Source organism: Eleutherodactylus coqui, chromosome 3 (genome assembly GCF_035609145.1).
Source record: "Eleutherodactylus coqui strain aEleCoq1 chromosome 3, aEleCoq1.hap1, whole genome shotgun sequence".
In the NCBI taxonomy this organism is placed as follows: Eukaryota; Metazoa; Chordata; class Amphibia; order Anura; family Eleutherodactylidae; genus Eleutherodactylus; species Eleutherodactylus coqui.
The window spans coordinates 82,912,621-82,931,196 of NC_089839.1; the positions used below are offsets into that span (position 1 = coordinate 82,912,621).

At 42.0% G+C, this 18,576-nt stretch overlaps 1 protein-coding gene across 1 annotated transcript in view; it reads left to right on the forward strand.

Moving 5' to 3' along the window:
- Nucleotides 1-12,235, forward strand: part of PYGB (glycogen phosphorylase B) — a 70,325-nt gene extending 58,090 nt beyond the window's left edge. The window contains exons 15-20 of the mRNA XM_066595796.1: nt 1,622-1,680; nt 2,078-2,219; nt 4,201-4,408; nt 6,562-6,696; nt 10,825-10,891; nt 10,978-12,235. Of these exons, the coding sequence (XP_066451893.1) occupies nt 1,622-1,680; nt 2,078-2,219; nt 4,201-4,408; nt 6,562-6,696; nt 10,825-10,891; nt 10,978-11,130 (764 nt within the window). The 3' untranslated portion in view covers nt 11,131-12,235. The remainder of the gene's footprint in view (nt 1-1,621; nt 1,681-2,077; nt 2,220-4,200; nt 4,409-6,561; nt 6,697-10,824; nt 10,892-10,977) is intronic.
- The last annotated feature ends 6,341 nt before the right edge of the window (nt 12,236-18,576 follow it).

An 18,576-nucleotide genomic window follows, 5' to 3' on the forward strand; every position in this document is an offset into this window, starting at 1 on the left:
TTACATATCCACTGCTCAGTACTGCTTGATATGTCTCTCTGTGTGTTACAGACAGTTAGGCACAAATTACATACTCTGTTCTCTTTGTATAGAGAACACAGCACAGCAGCCAGGCTTCTCTCACCAGTTTTGAGAGAACTGAGAATGAGATCAGAACTGAGAACCAGACCCACAGCCTGCAGAGGGGAAAATGAAGGGGCGGTTAATACAGGATACATGTCATATCATAGGAATATATAGTGTTATTCCTCATGTACACACACGGCAGCTTATTCTGAAAAGTAGGGTGCACTTTAACTGTAGGTTGTTTCAGAGGGTAAGTATATTTGTTGCAAAAAAGGTGCATGTGGTAGAAAACCATGCCAACCTATTATGGGTGGGGTTTCAAATACATTTTTAATACACTCCATGATTTTACAGTGAATAGCAATGTTACCCGCAAAACCGAATGACCAATAATTATAATTAGTATTAATGGCAACACAGTTTCATGGGTACAGCTGCAAGTGTCCACCACAATGTGTGTCCTTGCCCCTTCTATTTAAGCAAGTCAATTCCTTTTAAATTATCGTCTGCTTCTGCCCTTGCGGTCAGTTAGCTACCAGGTCTCCCTTGGTTGCTCCATCCCATGACACCCAAGTATATTCATAGGGAACACAGCTATGACTCAAACCCATTTTATATCGTGACACAGATGTAAAAGCCCATTTACACGGAGCGATGACTGCTTTAAAAAAAAAAGCGCTAAAAAGCGCTCGTTTGAGCAATCATAGCTGCGTCTACACACTTGGCCATCGTGCACTATTCGGGCACTGCTAGCTGAGCGTTAAATTCAGGCCAACCTAAAAATCGTTGTTTGATCTTGTCAGCAGTTCTCCACGGGTAGTGTTGATAGCATTGTTTCCTGCTGGAGAACAAAGGAACTGAAAGCAGATAAGAGCTCTCGGGCTATTAACTGCTTTCAGCTAAAGGCTTCATTTGCACGCTAATAAGCTATTAGGTAGCTGAGTAGCTACTTAATAGTTTATGCAAAATGATCGCTCAAAGCTGTCACTCAGACTGTCGTTTGAGCGATCATCGCTCGGTGTAAATGGGCCTTTACTGTCCAAGGTCTCATTCACACAGGCGTATTTATGCTCCGTATTACACTCGTAATATGGAGTGCTGAAACACCATTTATTTACATTGGAGTATTTAGGCGTGTGTTTTTCACACAGGGGAAGAAAAATTGCATGTCTCATTTTGTTCTGTATTATGAACTAAAACAGCTGCAATCAGAGACCATAGCATCGCTGTTTCGAACTTCTGGCATCATGGTGCCAGTGATGTCAGCGCTAATGCCAGGATAATGGGCGGTGATGCTACAGCCATCAGATGACTTCCTGTGATGACATACTCCACAGCAAATACAGGGAAGATGGCAGGCCTACAGCATTGGATCCCTGCAGCAGTGGAGGGCATTGCTATTTTACATTTTCTCTTTTAATGCAGTTGCAACTCTTGGGAAATATTGTCCAGTAACCGGACAACCCCTTTAAGTGAATACAGATCTATCTCATTACCAAAACAGTTTGTAGATTTTATAATTTTCACTTTTTATAACACACTTATAATTTTCCAGGAATCAAGAAGGATCCATCCAAAATATTTGTGCCAAGGACCGTTATGATTGGAGGAAAGGTCAGTATATAATCAGCTCTATCTATAAATAATTAACATTCATATATATATTTTTATTATATTATTTATTTATTATGTTATAATATAATCCTGATATATTACAGTTAAAATATTATAAGCTAAAAATGTAAATAAAGTGCATTGTTCGCAGTTCAGTCGTTTGCTCACATTTCAAAAAATAAGTTGCAATGCACAAAGTAGAAGTTGCTTTGTCTAGAATAACCATTCTGATTGCTGCCCTCGCTCTCTAGTAGAGGCTATAGTATAAAATCACTGCCCTGATTCGGTTTACTAATTAGCCATCTCGTTACATTATGGTTTGTTTATGAATATTAGTGACTCCTTTTTTTTTTCTTCACCTGTTACGTGTGCAATTAATCTTTTCTGTATGTTACAGGCAGCTCCTGGTTACCATATGGCGAAAATGATCATCAAATTAATTACAGCGGTTGCCGACATTGTGAACCACGATCCAGTGGTGGGAGACAGACTGAAGGTTATATACTTGGAGAACTACAGAGTGTCTCTGGCAGAGAAGGGTAGGTTTATTATGGGTCCAGAAGTATTCCATTAGGGTATGTTCACATGTAGCAGAAAATCCTCATAGTTTCCACGTCAAAATCCACACTGTTTATGCAGATTTTGGTGTTAGATCCACAGCAGACTTCATGCCTTCTCTTGAAACGGTAAAATCGTCTGTGCTTGCGCACCAATGGGGCAAATTTAGACGCAGAAATCGTGGATTTTCCACTGAGGAAATTCAGCACCATTTCCGCTACATGTGAACGCACCCTCATACTCTATGTATATTGTATCAGAGCCTTCCGTTGGAGCTATGCCTGGAGGATTTACCAATGTATTTATTAATTTAAATAAAAAATAAAAATAAATATATATTTTTTTTGCAGAATGCCTTTGTATAAAAAAGTGCGGTTGACTAAGCTTTTTTATACAGTTAAATAAAGTATATTGAAATATACGAGCCCAACTGATACAAAAAGGACATTATTTTGGTGTCGATTGAATAAACTGGGGCCTATAGATATATTTGGTATATGTGCCAAGAGTTTTTTGCACTGCAAACATTGTACACATGGCTTTATCTTAATCATAATCATTTAGGACACAAGCTAGATTCACACCACACTTCATGGTTACATTCATTGTTTGGAATAGCCTTGTTTAAAGGCCCATTTAGACACAACAATTATCGCTCAAAAAACGTCTTTTGAGCGATAATCGTTGTCATTCACATCAGAAGATGATCGCTCAAATGTTGAGTGATCACCTTGCTCTCCGGAGGAAGTGGAAGACAAGCGGGGTGTGCACTTGTTCTCTGCATCCAGCTGTTCCCGCTTCGAGCGCCTGGCTGTTATTCAGCCAAGCACTCTGAGCGGAGGATGCAGAAGACAAGCGGGGTGGCCCCGCTTGTCTTCTGCATCCTGCTGTTTTCTGCACAGAGCGCCCGGCTGGACAGCTACGTTCTTCGTACCCCGCCTGTCATCAGGGAGCAGGATACAGCTGAAACAATAGTATCAGCTGTATCCCGCTGTAAATCCCTGAAAGACAACGCTGAGCAATGGTTTAACGAAAACTGCACAATGTCAGTGCAGTTACACACAACGATTATCACTCAAAAGATGGCTTTGAGCGATTTTTGAGCAATAATCGTTGTCTAAATGGGCCTTAACATCTTAGGCAGGGTCCACATCTGCGCTGCAACCTCTGTTAGGAGGTTCCAGCACAAAATACTGGAAAGAATAGCGCCGCATGCAGCACTTTTTCTTCTGGTAAAATGCCAGGCCGCTGAGTGTAAACCGAACCGACCCCATTAGAGTCAATGGGGTCCGTTAGACACTGTTCATTTCTGTCATAAGACGGATCCATTCAGCTATGGGATTCCTCTTTCCTGCTCTCCAAATGGAACCCCCGACGCAGATGTGAAAGTAGCCTTAACCTATCTATATAGTCTGTAGGACCCTGATGCATCCCAGCCAAAAGGACGCTTCTATATCATGTTTGCCCATAAGTCTGTGAGCATGGGCATTACAATTTTTTGGTTAGCAATAAAAGTAAGTCTGGGATACTTAGTAGAACAGTATATGTTATGAATTTAACAGTCTCCAGTAAAGGATGGGAGCAGATACCAGTTGTATAGTATATAGAAGGCAATATTAACTGACCAACATGCAGCATCGGGTGTAATAAAACCGAACAGAATAACTAGGAAAACAAGGAAGGGCGAAAGGAGTAATACAAGGAGTCAGGACAGACAGGCGAGGAAGTAGTTAAATAAAAAGACGGGATCTTGTGCTTTAAGGGAGTTAGAGAGGAGGTGGTGTCATGTGAGGGGGCTTCTGAAGTGCATAAGGGGGTCATAAAGATGTTCTCTTTTTAAAATAAAAAAATAAATATATATACACATATATATGTAATATTGCCAGATTCAGAGGTTTCCACTTGGCGTTATTTTCTGAGTATCTACTCACAAGTAATCATTTAAATATTTTTTTTTTCTAGTGATTCCTGCTTCTGACCTATCTCAGCAGATCTCCACCGCTGGCACTGAGGCTTCTGGGACTGGGAATATGAAGTTCATGCTGAACGGAGCACTTACCATTGGTACAATGGATGGTGCTAATGTGGAAATGGCAGAGGAAGCGGGGCAGGACAATCTGTTCATCTTTGGCATGAGGGTGGAGGATGTAGACGCTCTCGAGAAGAAAGGGTTTGTATTCCTTCAGGATTACTGAGGCTTGAGACACCGGCTCCTGTTGCATTGTCATGTAATCTGTGCCGTGATGGAATTCGCAGTATTCGTCAGTTCGTAGTTAGTAATGTGGCCTTGTGAATCTGACATGCCACTGACTTATTTTATTAAGTGCATTGGACGTATGTTTAGCAGAGCTGTATGATCTGGGGCAGGGTAATCATCGAGAGCTGACTTTACAGTCTACCAATGTAGAGAAAAAAGAATACAATTCCAAATCATGGATGATGTGATCATGGGATATATTCAGTGACGTCGGTACACATGACTTTTAGCCTACGCTGCTCCTTTACTGTTTACTTGGAGCGCTTATATAACAAGATCTCTGAATAGGGGTAGCATTAACCCCTTTAGTGGCACGCCCAGAAAATCTCCGGGGCTTGCTGCACTGACCATCCAGTTAAACCCTGGAAGATTTCCGTGGACAATTCTAGTGCTGAAATGTGCAGAGCGCTGAGCCATCATCTGAAATCTTCCAGGGTTTTTACTGCATACTCAGCGCAGCAAGCCCCGGAGATTTCCCTGCCATAATACCAACTGTCAAAATGTGAGGCATGTCATGGTAATAATAAATCTGCCACTGAAGGGGTTAAGCCACCAAATATATTAACCCAACTAAGGACATGGCCTATTTTGGGCATAAGGACGCAACAATTTTTGGGGGAATTTCATCTCAACTTTTCAAAAGCCATAACTTTTTGTATTTTTCCATCAACATGGCTGTATGAAGCCTTGTTTTTTGTGTGGCAAACCATAGTTATTATTGGTACCATTTTTGGGGTAAATGTACTATATTGTAAAATTTTAATACAGGGCAGAGAGAAAACATCAATTCTGCCATTTATTTACTTTTTTCATGGCATAAATGACACGAGGATTTCTATTTTGCAGGCTGGTATAGTTGCAATGATACCAAAATTATTACTATTTTTTTAGGGTTTTCCACTTTTTGATCTTCCAATCTTTCACATCTTCCAATAAAAACCCCTTTTTTGGAAATTTGTTTTCCATCATTGCATTTAAAGTTCCAATCTATAGTTTTCATTAATACATTTTTGGGGTACATATGGCTTTTTTGATCACTTCCATTGCATTTTTGGGAGGCAAAATGAACAAAATAAGCATTTTGCCTCTGTTTTTTGTTTTATTTTGTCTTTTTTTACGTTTTTTTGCCATACAGGATTAATAGTGCGTGCAATTTATTGTACAGGTTGTTACAGACACAATGATACCAAATATGTGTTTGTATAAAGAAAATAATTAAAAACAAACGGGAAAGTGCGCAAAGGTGGGTTTTTTTTTCCAACCTTTTTTATATGTTCCTGAAGGGGACTTAAATCATAAAAGCTCTGCTCTCTATAATAATACATTGTACTACTTCTGTACTGCAATGCAATATCGCTCACAATAGCTATCACAAGTCATAGCCGGGACGGAACACCAGTGTATGGCTTTCTGTTGCCTTGGCAGCCCATCGGCCCTCCGTGATGTAATCAAAGGGGGAATGCATTCCCTCTGTGAATCCTTTCCATGCCGTGGATGTACATTGATCGCAGCATGTAAAGTTAAGAGTGGGGATCGGTGTTCTCATCCGATTATTGCTGTTGCAACCAGAGTCCGGTTGTCTGTGACAGCCGGCTCCCGGTGTGGTATGGCGCAGGCTCACTTTGGATTCCACATCATCCACAGGATGTAAGTTTACGTCCTGTTGCGTTAAGTGTCCCCCAACCAGGAAGTAAACTTAAGTCCTATAGCGTTAAGGGATCAAGTATGTTGTAACATTATTTGATTAAGTCGGCAGTGGCAGGAAGTGTGCTGTGTGGTCAAAAGCCAAGCGGCAAACTTGCACATCTTTTACTTAGAGTTTCCGCAGTTTTCAGAGACGCTGTTTGTACGGGTGAAGCACATTATTTTTTTATGAGTGCAAGCTGGTTGGTCGAGCTGCAGCAGTTCTACGTGTAGGGTTTCTTGCACGACCCACTGCCTGCCCATGTGAATGCACTCTTAATTAGCAGGATTTAACAATTAGTATGGTCACGTGTTCACAATTCATGTTTTTGACATTATTGTCATCTTCTAACTAAAGGTTTTATCAATTTGGTCTTGTTTAGATACAATGCTAAGGATTACTATGACAGAATTCCAGAGCTTCGGGAGGCAATCAATCAGATCAGAGATGGACGCTTTTCCCCCGGAGAACCAGACTTGTTTAAAGATATTGTAAACATGCTGATGTTCCATGACAGGTGAGAAGAGTCCCAAACTGTCCGTTCAATGACCCATTCAAAAGGCCATACATTTAGTCCGTGTGCTGCCTGTGTATTCCACGGACAGTACATGCCCAATTAATTCACAAGGACCTATGAAGAATAGCAATGCATGTCCTGTTTTCGTCTATTTTCACAGAGACGAATAGCATATATGATTTGCAGGGATTGTGAATATCTGACCGCACATTGATGGGTGTCCATATTCTATTCAAGTTGCGACAAAGTTAATTGGACACAACACACACATATGACCATGTGAATAGGACCTTAATCTGCAGCAGCCCTGCATACTGAAATATGATAAAGAAAAGTAAAACTTTCTAACAAGAAAAGGAACAGCCATAAGCTTTTCTTCACAGCACTTATTTTGAAGGGGTTGTTCAAACTAAAATTGATATCTAGTATTTCTGAAATGAGTGAAGATTATCTATAAATCCCCACTTGCTAATGTTATTGTCAATGGTATTCTGCCAGCTAACTTTCCCCTCTAATAGCACCCATCAAGGTTGCCCTTTATCCCCTGCCTAATTTTTATAGCCATAGAGCCCTGGGCATACGACTGTGCTGCACCCCTGCTGTCATTTGTTGGGGGGGACGGGAAAGTGTGATGGGGTTATACGCTCATGATATGGTTCTCTTCCTCTAAAACCCAGAACATTCATTTCCTTAAGCTGGGCAACTTATAGATTCCTTTCCCAGTTTTTTGGGCTGCATATGAATTGGCAACAGTCTGCCATTATGTATACCGCTCATAACCCATTCGTTGACCCTCGCATTTCTAGTTATGGCCTCTCTGTTTTGAAGTTCAAATATCTAAGGGTTTAATATCAACATTATATATGCATCTACTATCTGCTAAGGTTAGTTATGACCTGCTACCTGCATAAGACAAGTAAGTGCCCTATATTCCTACATTAAATATCAGAAGGTTAAAAAGTTGGGTATAAGGCGTGACCTCAGAACATATAATTACACAAGGTAGATTTGGTCAAACGTCTCTGTTCATTATAAAACGAGCACATATATGCATTTTGAGGTCAGCAGATCTCTTCCTCAGTACTTAATGGGGACACACTATACATGTTACTATAGCCATTATAAAAGGGAAAGGGGGTGGGGGAGGGGAAAACGAGGAGGAACAAGGGATAAAAGTAATGATGTATACAAAAATGAATCCAAGGGATAGTTACAGGTTTGGGGTTGAATGTGAAATTATACATGCGAGGAGCAAAACAACAAGAAAGAAATAATTTAAAAACAAATGCAATTAATGATGAACACTTATTAGGCAAATGAGCAATAATAAAATCAATTTGTTTCTTATTTAAATGTATAGTAGATATGTAAAGGCCATAGGTGATGTGATAAAAAGGTAGGGCCCTCTCCATTTTCCCCATGTTAAATAAAGCTATCATGTTAACACTCTGATTTACATGGGACGATCCCTGCACTAGTAACAGCCGGAATGTGACATCTTGTGATCAGTACGGCGTGATAGCCACATCACTGTCTCCTCTGCCAACCTCTTCTCTATGCAGCAAAAGGCAACATTTGGCAATCATGGGTAACTGTAGTGTCTTGAGTGACTTTGACCGTGGGCAGATTGTTGGTGATCGGAGATGTGGTGCCAAAATTTCTGAAACAGTCACACTTGTTGGCTGTTCCTGAACCATGGTATCCAGAATGTACCAAGACTGGTTGAACCATGCACAGACATCTAACAGAAGGCCACAAAGCAGCAGGCCACATGTGATTGATCTTAGGGGGAGTGAACATAGAGTAGCATTGCTTGTTATCACTGCAACAACATGCCACTGTGCACCAAAACATCCAGCAGTACAACCGTGGGGAAGTTTCCATAATCACCATGCGGTGTCGACTGGGGGATAAATAGGCAAAGACCGACAAAAGTGCTCTTCATAACCCAGCATCATTGCCAACACCTCACATGGGCCCAGGAAAGAGGTCAGTGGACACAAGGCAGCAGTTCATCTGGAGTGATGAGTCTCGTTTCCTGCTGAATCATTTGGCTGATTAGGTCTGCATCTGGTGTAAGTAGCATAAGGCCATATACTATTTTGGTTTAACAGGCAAGTGGTGTGGCGGTGTCATGATCTGGGGAGCATTTTCCTGGCATAGCTTAATATCGTTGGTTGTCATACCACCATCTCCACCCATATCTTCAGTCTTCCCCGATCACAGTGCCATCTTTTAGCAGGAGAGCATGTTGTGTCATCAAGCTCTGATCACTACGGAGTGGTTGGAGGAACCCGACAGTGAATTCTGCACATTGCCTTGGCCCCCAGACTCACTGGACTGTAACCTTGTTGACCATGTTCGGGATATGCTGGAAAGAGCTGTAAGATTTGCACTCACTTATCTGCAGAATGTGCACCAAGTGATGAAGCTGCTGCAGGGGGCATAAATCAAGTCAAGTATGGATATTTGTCACCTTTTGTTATATTTTCCTCAATGTCCGAAAACCGTAATCTCCCAAAAAGGTGGAGCAACCTGTTATTGAGTATATTTTCCTAATACAGTGATCATTCAGTGTACTTATATTAAAAAGTCTAGTTTTATGTTTGCCTTGATCAGTTATGGGCACGTGTAAAGAATGCAGCCACAGCTCAGCCATTAGTGGTTCCTCACCCCTCTTCCATATATTGCATGGAGCATAGCACCATATGGTGGCCATGAATAGTAATAGAGCTGGTAGTATACAATTACAGCACAAAATCTATTGGATGAAGCAGCGGCCATATAAGCAGAAAGGGGGAAACAATGTACAAGCTTCTGCATTCCAAAAAGGAAGAACAATTTTTATTACCAATAAATTAGAAAGTTAATGTACTATAGTCACATGATCACGTCTGAACAATCCCAAACTTGAAGAACTCCCAAGTCCTCTCAGCACTTCTAGGATTGCAACAGAGGAGATAGTCACCACTCACACTCAGCAATATCTTCCAGCCAAATGATCAGTACCTTGGTGGAATATTTAGAAATCCGCTTCAGGCTGGTGACACAGAAGCATGTGCTCTTGAGTTTGGGTCCAGATATCTGTGGTCAGGCCGAAACATTCCTTCATATTACAGACTAATAAGTGCAACCAGAATACGCTCTATTCACTTGCTGAATAGAGCGTAGCTCTGTCACTGGCTGAAAGCTGATAAGCCTGCTGATGGAGCCAGTGACTGAAACCCTTTGCTTTGAACAGACTGGTACAAGAAATTCTGTTGGCTCACAGTTGTCACAAACCAAGGGGCATTTCAGTAGCATTGTACTGCGAATAACTTTTTTTTAAAACAAATTTTAATTGATATTTTTTTGAAAAACAAGGATACAGAAAATAAAAAAGAAGGGTACAGGGTACAAATGATGCTCCTGTACCAACGAGCATAGGGAAGAAGAAAGATTAGGAACATTGGAGGGAATACAACCTCACATTGGATATTTAGGGAAAAGAGATGGTAGAGAGAAAGTAGTCATCCTCATGTAGGTATAGGGCAGCAGAGAACGAGTCCCACAAAATCATATATGCCCATGGTGTTATACAGCGAAGCGGTAAGGTATACCATCTGGTGAATATCTTCAATACGAGTGTAGAGATCCATAGAGGAAGGTGGTCTGCCTCGAAAAGAGTCCTATGAGGCATGTAACTCCTGCCATAATACAACAGATTGGTCTGGTACTAAATTTACCAAAATTATTTGGGGGTAGATTGAGAAGATAGATGAGGGGATCAAGTGGGACATCTGTGCTATAAGAGATTTCACTGAGTGCCAGTAAGGTTGAATAAGAGGATACTCCGAGAACAGATGCTGTAGGATGCCTCTATAAGATTGACAATGCCAACAACAGTCAGGACTTCCAAGGTTAAGTTTTATGTAGCTGTGAAGGGGTATTATACAATTCCATAATTTTATATTCGTTTTCTTTACGTAATGGGCAAATCGAATTCTTAGCTGCTCCTGTCCAGATCCTGGATCAGAGGGACAATTCCTTATTAAGCCAGGCAAATAACTATTTCTTATATGTGCATCAACCCAGTATGCCTTGACTAAGTTTATATTTCTAACGATTAGTTTATATTTCTTTTGATAGGTTCAAGGTATTTGCAGACTACGAAGACTATATTAAATGCCAAGCTAAAGTGGACCAATTATACATGGTAAGACGGAGGCACTTGGCTATAGCCACTCGCCATATTCTATTCAATGGTTCACTATAAAGTAATTGTAATATCTCTTGTTGCAGAACCTCAGGGAATGGACCAAGAAAGTAATCAAAAATATTGCTTGCTCTGGCAAGTTCTCTAGCGACAGGACAATTAGCGAGTACGCCACTGAAATCTGGGGGGTAGAACCCTCAGCTGTGAAGATTCCTCCACCCAACATACCCAGGGAATAGCTCTACGGAAATGCATGTGCTCACCGTCTCTGCTGGTAGTTTGGTCGGCTCAGGATTAGTGTTTGTTCACCAGTTGTGATCGCTTTCCCATCAGAGCATAGTCTTGTCTTTTGAGGGAAACAAAATTGTGTTGTTCTACTCCAACTATCAATATTCTAACCTGTTATTCCAGTTTTTTGTAGAATGGACTACATAAATGGGTAAATGTTGAGGTCACAATGGAACGTTTTGGCTCGGTCCAATAATTATATAAGAGCCAATCCCAACACCTTTGCTTGTAGATAACTTAGTCACGGTCTCGGTGTGTGTGCTGCTGTGCTTCATGTTAAGCAGCAAACTTCATCTATGAACAAACCACTATAAGCCACAACTGTTCAGTGTATCCGTGCCCATTTACACGGGATTATTTTACATACTTTATTCGCCCTGTATGATCAAATGGGAAGCACACATGTAACGCCTCTCCACTTGCATTTCACATTTACAAGTGTATCTTTTGTTTTAAAACTTTTATCACTGCTGCTTTAGTTTTTTTTTCTACCATTTTAATGTATGAACACCTTGTGAACTGCTGGTGAAAGCAGTTTGAGACTTAGTTTTTAGAATTTAGTTTATTCACAAAGACTTCTAGAGAAGATATATTAGGCAATTGTAGCGGAGAGGAGCCCTGTATGTCAGGAGATGGAGCATCCTCAGCGGTAAAATTGGTCTATAGACTACTATTTTTGTGACATAAGCCTCTGGGAAAAGCCCTGGCAAGAGCTTGAAGTACTGTAATAGAAGGGATTAACCCTCGTGCAAGCATAGTTTATGGTGTCAGACCAGAGAGAGTAACACTTTCCAATGCCACAGTGATGCATCAGTAAGTACTGTATGTGGAAGTCATACTCATGCTCTCCACACAACCTCATATAAGGTGGGAGAGGATGAGCAAACTTTGTGTGAAGCATTATATTCCGTGTCTTTGTCTTTGTAAGGACGCCGTTGTTTTAGCATTTTGTGTGTGTGATTCCAAAGTACTGTATTTCTGACTAAAGATTTGCACGTTATCTTCACCTTCATGCTTGTGGGATTCTTCCTTCAATAAACCTAGTACCTAATTTGAGCTTATTGACTGTCATTTATTATATAGTCTCTGGTTATTGGGACTCGGGAATGCCTCCTTTATCTGCAATGGACACTACTAGAGATCAGCGAGCCTACGCGGTAAGGCAGTTACTCGAGCGAGCATTGCTCTTCTCAAGTAACTGCTTAGTGATCCGAGCAGGCTCAGGTGGGCTGCGGGGGGGGGGGGTGAGAGCGGAGCGGGGGGATCTCTCTCACTCTTCCTCCCGCTCCGCTTAGCTTCCCCTCGCCCCCGCAGCCCAACTGAGCCTGCTCGGATCACTAAGCACTTACTCGAGAAGAGCGATGCTCGCTCGAGTAACTGCCTTACCGAGTAGGCTCGCTCATCTCTATACACTACAAAGGTGTCAAATCACACTTCAAATGTTACTGTTGCATTGAGGCCGTATAGGTTCCAGAAAAAAACGTTTTAGGCAAAGTAAAAACACCAACACCGATCAACAAGACACAGATCCGGAGAAAAGGTTTCCATCTCCGCCTTAGGTCATGTTTACCTTATTGTTCTTCATGTTTAGATCAGCAGAGCTCCGTTGGAGCATGAACTGGGCGAGGCAAGTATAAAGTTCTTTGAGACAACAGCTCAGCGAGTGTGCTGGCAACGCGTTTCATGACTGTACCAATAGCATTCTCAGGCAATACAGAACACAGAAAAACTGACAAACTCCTTGTAAAGCCATGGGCAGTAATGTCAGCCCATTATCACTGCCCATGGCTTTATAAGGATCATGTCAGTGCTTGTTCTGCATTGCCTGAGGGAAGTGATTAGTACAGTCGTGTAATACACCTCAAAATAGGACATGCTGCGTTTTTGTTTTTTCTTTCACGTGCGTAGTAAATACGCAGGTGTGACTGGCCCAGTGGAAATCAATGGGCTTTTAGCACCGCATATTATTGCGGGTCACATACACCTTGTGTAAATGAGCCCTAAAGCCGCTCCACACAGGCAGTAAACACTGCAGATTTTCTGATAGTAGAATCGCAGTGGAATTTCCGCAATGCTTACAGTACAAGCCATGTTGGGGACATTTTAAAAATTCCCTGTACATGGTGCGGTGACTTTCCACACTGAATCCGCAGTATGTCTAGGCTGCAGAATCAAGCTGTGGAATGCAACCCTTGAAATCCAATGGTTAAATTCCATAGCTGTTCCACAATTAAAAATGTGGCCAAATCCGCACCTGAATGATGCTCTTTTTTTGCGAAAATGCAGCACGTGTTCACATACACAAAAGCTATGTGCAAAGTCACATTGATTTGGTATTTATATGTGCAGTGAATATGCAGGTTTTTTGCATGCGCCATGCTCATTTACACACATTCATTGATTTCAATGGGCTCTTGCGGTGCGCAAATGCACACTGTGATAGGTCACGCTGCATATTTTTTCACACGATCGCACGGAAAAAATACACTTGTAAACAAACCCATTCAGATCAATGGATTCTACCATGACTTCATAATACCACCATACTGGGACTTGATAACACCACGCTATAGTGACTGAATAACGCCACCATACTGTCACTGAATCAAAAACACACTATGAGAAAACCAAGATTCCCCCCATAGTGTCTGTGAACGTTGCCTCAGTGCAGTGGTAGACTATTGTGATCATACTCTGGTCAGACACCAAATTGGCAGTATGCAGAGTATTACCACACTGCAGAGTAAGCAATAAAATACTGATCATAAATGGCTGCACATCCAAGTGGAAGAATGTATCAAGTGGGGGACCACAAGGCTCTGTCCTAGGACCAGTGGTGTTCAACGTTTTTATAAATGACCTGGAGGAGGGAATTGATGGGAAACTGGTCAAATTTGCCGACGACACAAAGCTAGGAGGGATAGCTAACACTAGAGAAAAGAGAGGGAAAGGATTAAAAAAAACTAGAAAAGCTTGCACAGTGAGCAGCAACTAACAGAATGGTATTTAACAAGGAGAAATGCAAAGACTTGGGTATACTAATAGATCATAGACTGAACATGAGTCAACAATGTGATGCAGCAGCCAAAAAGACAATACTGGGATGTATTACGAGAAGCATAGAGTCTAGATCACGTGAGGTCATTATCCCCCTCTACTCTTCCTTCGTCAGACCTCATCTGGAATACTGTGTCCAGTTCTGGGCACCGCACTTTAAAAAAAGACATTGACAGACTGGAGCAAGTTCAGAGAAGAGTTACCAAGATGGCGGACGGTCTGCAGATCATGTCCTATGAGGAACGGTTAAAGGATCTGGGAATGTTTAGCTTGAAAAAAAGAAGTCTGAGAGGAGACTTTATAGCAATCTACAAATATCTGAAGGGCTGTCACACTGCAGAGGGATCAGCCCTATTCTCATCTCCACAAGGAAAGACTAGAAGCAATGGGATGAAACTGAAAGGGAGGAGACACAAATTAGATATTAAAAAAACTTTCTGACAGTGAGGGTGATCAATGAGTGGAACAGGTTACCACGGGAGGTGATGAGTTCTCCTTCAATGGAAGTGTTGAAGCAAAGGCTGGACAAATGTGTCTGGGATGATTTAGTGATCCTGCACGGAGCAGGGTGTTGGGACAGATGACCCTGGAGGTCCCTTCCAACTCTACCATTCTATGAAACTGCATGCCTTCAGTTTACTGACATCCAATTGAACTGGTCTCGTTATTTCATTACCATAAGTAAGGGTTTTTCTCATATAAAGGCATTGGCGTCGCATACAGATATCAGCAGTCAGTACCTAAACTACGCAGAGACTCTTACCAACCGCCTGCTGTGCGAGTTGCCATATCTGTCAGAGTAGCTGCCACTGTGACAAAGTATAAACTGACACCACCCACTCGAGCTACCTCTGGCTCGCTGCAGATGTTCCTGATATTATTATGTTTCTCTCACCAAGGGGCTTTGTACTGTTTGAGAGGGAAATGCAGGGAATCTTGGTAGCTAGAAGTCCAGGTTTTTGGATGACTTAAGAATACCTAATTCACATTAAAGGGGTTGTCCCGCGGCAGCAAGTGGGTCTATACACTTCTGTATGGCCATATTAATGCACTTTGTAATGTACATAGTGCATTAATTATGAGCCATACAGAAGTTATCAAAAGTTTTATACTTACCTGCTCCGTTGCTGGCGTCCTCGTCTCCATGGTGCCGACTAATTTTCGGCCTCCGATGGCCAAATTAGCCGCGCTTGCGCAGTCCGGGTCTTCTGCTGTCTTCTATGGGGCCGCTCGTGCAGAATGCCGACTCCGTGTAGCTCCGCCCCCTCACGTGCCGATTCCAGCCAATCAGGAGGCTGGAATCGGCAATGGACCGCACAGAAGAGCTGCGGTCCACGGAGGGAGCAGACCCCGGCGGCCATCTTCAGCAGGTGAGTATGAAGACGCCGGACCGCCGGGATTCAGGTAAGCGCTGTGCGGGTTGTTTTTTTAACCCCTGCATCGGGGTTGTCTCGCGCCGAACGGGGGGGGCGTTAAAAAAAAAAAAAAAAAACCCGTTTCGGCGCGGGACAACCCCTTTAAGGTAGGAGGAGGAAAGAGCTGGAGAGGGTCTACTAGAGTAAGGAGTCAGCACCTGTTCCCACCCCGTTATAAAATTAAGAGCCCTTTTACAGGGAACAACCTGTCTGGCACAGATGCCCAGGGAGAGAAAGCCATCCATGGCCTGTATATAACTGATAGCCAGAGAGATCTATACGTAGATGGATATACTGTATGATGAAACTAGGTGACGAAATGGGGCTCTAATAGAGATCCGAGGTCCCACCATAAATTCTAACAAACCCAGCTAATTATAAATGGCCAACAGGTCACACAAGGGTCTGCAAACACTAATCACTGAAAGGCATAATTGCTCTTCGGCAAAACTACCCCTACGGTATGCCCATATATATATAAAATACAACCTTTATTATTCTCTTTAAAACATCACAAGAGAGAGAGAGTAATAAAAATCCAGAGCCATGTCTCTGACTAATAAAGAATTGGCTGGAAAATCCTAATCCAGCTAAGTAGGGAGTACATCACCTAACTTTCGAGAGCCTGGAGCTAAAATTAGGCAATAAGCCGCTCCAACATGTTTCATCGGCATTCTCAGGAAATTGGGGCTATCTGTGGGTGGCCCAAATGACAGATCTTAAATTTTTTTTTCCGTAAAAATAAAACTAGAGACCAAAAAAAAAAAAAAGTACAATTCCAGAGTTGTACATTTTTTTTCCATGGTGACATTTACCATGCAGGATAAATAATGCATTTCTTGAAAGGATCAAACTTTTACAGACGTGGCAATACCAATTTTCTTTTTTTTTTTTACATTTATCAGAAATATGGGAAAAGGGGTTTTAACTCTTAATATCCTTAGTGTTTTCAAATAGCAAAAAAATATAAATTTTTTTACTTATTTTCCTTTTATTTTAGTTGCCCAAGGCTAATTTCACTTGGGCGAGCGTGATATTGGGCCGTGAAACTTTGTCCAATATCGTGCTTGGGAACGTGCAATTTTCCCACGTATGTGAAGTGTTTTTGTGTCAAAAGCGCCTCGCATCACCTGTAAATAAAACGCTGCTGAAGGCATAGCATTTTTCTCAATGGGATTTTCTATATAACTTTTAATAGGGCTGGAAAACCGCAACTAAAAATGCTTGAAATACGAATTTTTACATAAACTTTTAAAAATGTGTGAAGATTGCATGCAAAAAAATAATAAATAACTCTTTGTATAGCGCCAACATATTCCGCAGTGCTTACAAAGACTGGGGAAATACAGAAAGACAAAAGTACAAAAATTACAGAACCACGGTTACATAGTAATCAGTTGATGGAAAGAATAGGGGTGCGGGTCCTGCTCCAACGAGCTTACATACTACAAATAGTGGGGTAATGCAGAAGGTAAAGGGGCTGGAGATGTGCACGGTATGGAGAGGTGGAGAGTGAGGGGTGATATACACATAGACAATAGTTTTTTTTAAATTCGTTTTATTTATTGATAATGAACATTCTGTGAGACATACAGTATAAAGGAATTTGTACAGTACATAGTAGTGTGAAAGCAACCAAAGTCATGTAATAGATTAACTCGGACTTTGTTACTGCATCTCCTAAACTGTCTGACTTTGTATTTATTGGCATTGAACTTTTTTTAACTTATAAAAACAATAAAATCGAACTCTGCTCTTCTTGTTCTGGATCTTGGAAAGTGTGGGTTACAAGTCTTCCAGGCGTTTGCCAGTGGGAGGGGGGGTGTTGGGGAGTGTGGAGGGGGGGGGGGGGGGTTAGTGTAGGTTGGGTTTGCGTTTCAGTCAGTGGTCAAGGTAGAGTAGGAGTCTAACCAGGTTCCCCATACTTTTTGGAACTTAGTCGGGCATCCTCTATTTTGATATATGATTTTTTCATATGAGATAATGGTATTTACGGTTTGGACCCAGTGTGGGATCGAGGGGGGCTCTGTTGCCATCCATTTCATGGCTATCTCTTTGCGTGCCAGGAATAGTGTCTTTTCAAGGAAAACACGAATGTGGTATGGCCACACCTCCTCTTCCAACAGGCCAAACAGCGCCACCTTGGGGTCCAATTCGATAGATAGTGGGGGTTGTAGAAGTGAGTTTACGAGGTTTGTCACCTTTAACCAGAATTCCTTAACGAAGTGACACTCCCAGATCAGGTGCCAAAAGTCTGCTCTTGGTTGGCGGCATCTCTGGCATGAGTCTGAAGTGGTGTTGCGCATTTTATGTAAGCGGTTGGGAGTGAGGTAGGCTTGGTGTACAATGTATAATTGGATTAGCTTATTGTTTGCGGCTGGTGATACTGACAAATGGGATTCAGAGATATCCTGCCAGTCCTCCGGTGTGAGGGAAGTAATGGCGGTTTTCCATTTATCGTACACTGGGGGAGGGTTGGGATCTATTTTAGCTGAGAGGAGGTGTGTGTATAGAGCCGATATTAAGCCTTTGGGTCCCTGGGATTTGAGGATGCCTATTGTGGGGAATTTGGATATACGGGTCGAGGGGGGAGGGAATTGGGAATTTAGTGCATGTCTCAGTTGGAAAAATCTGAATAGCTGGAGATGTGGGGCCTGCATCTTGTCTCGCAATTGTGTGAATGTGGGGAATGTGCTGTCTATATATATGTCTTTGAGTGTTTGTACCCCCTGTGCGATCCAGTACTGTGGGTCTGGAACGGTCTGTAATGCAGTAAGGCCGGGGTTATTCCAGAGGGGGAGTTCTGGTATCACTCCCCGGTAGCTCTGTAGTGTCTTTGCTTCTTTCCACACGCTGAGAGCCAGTTTATGAAGTGGGATTAGTTCAGTTGTTTTGGTGTGTTCCGGGAATTCTAAAAAGTTCAGG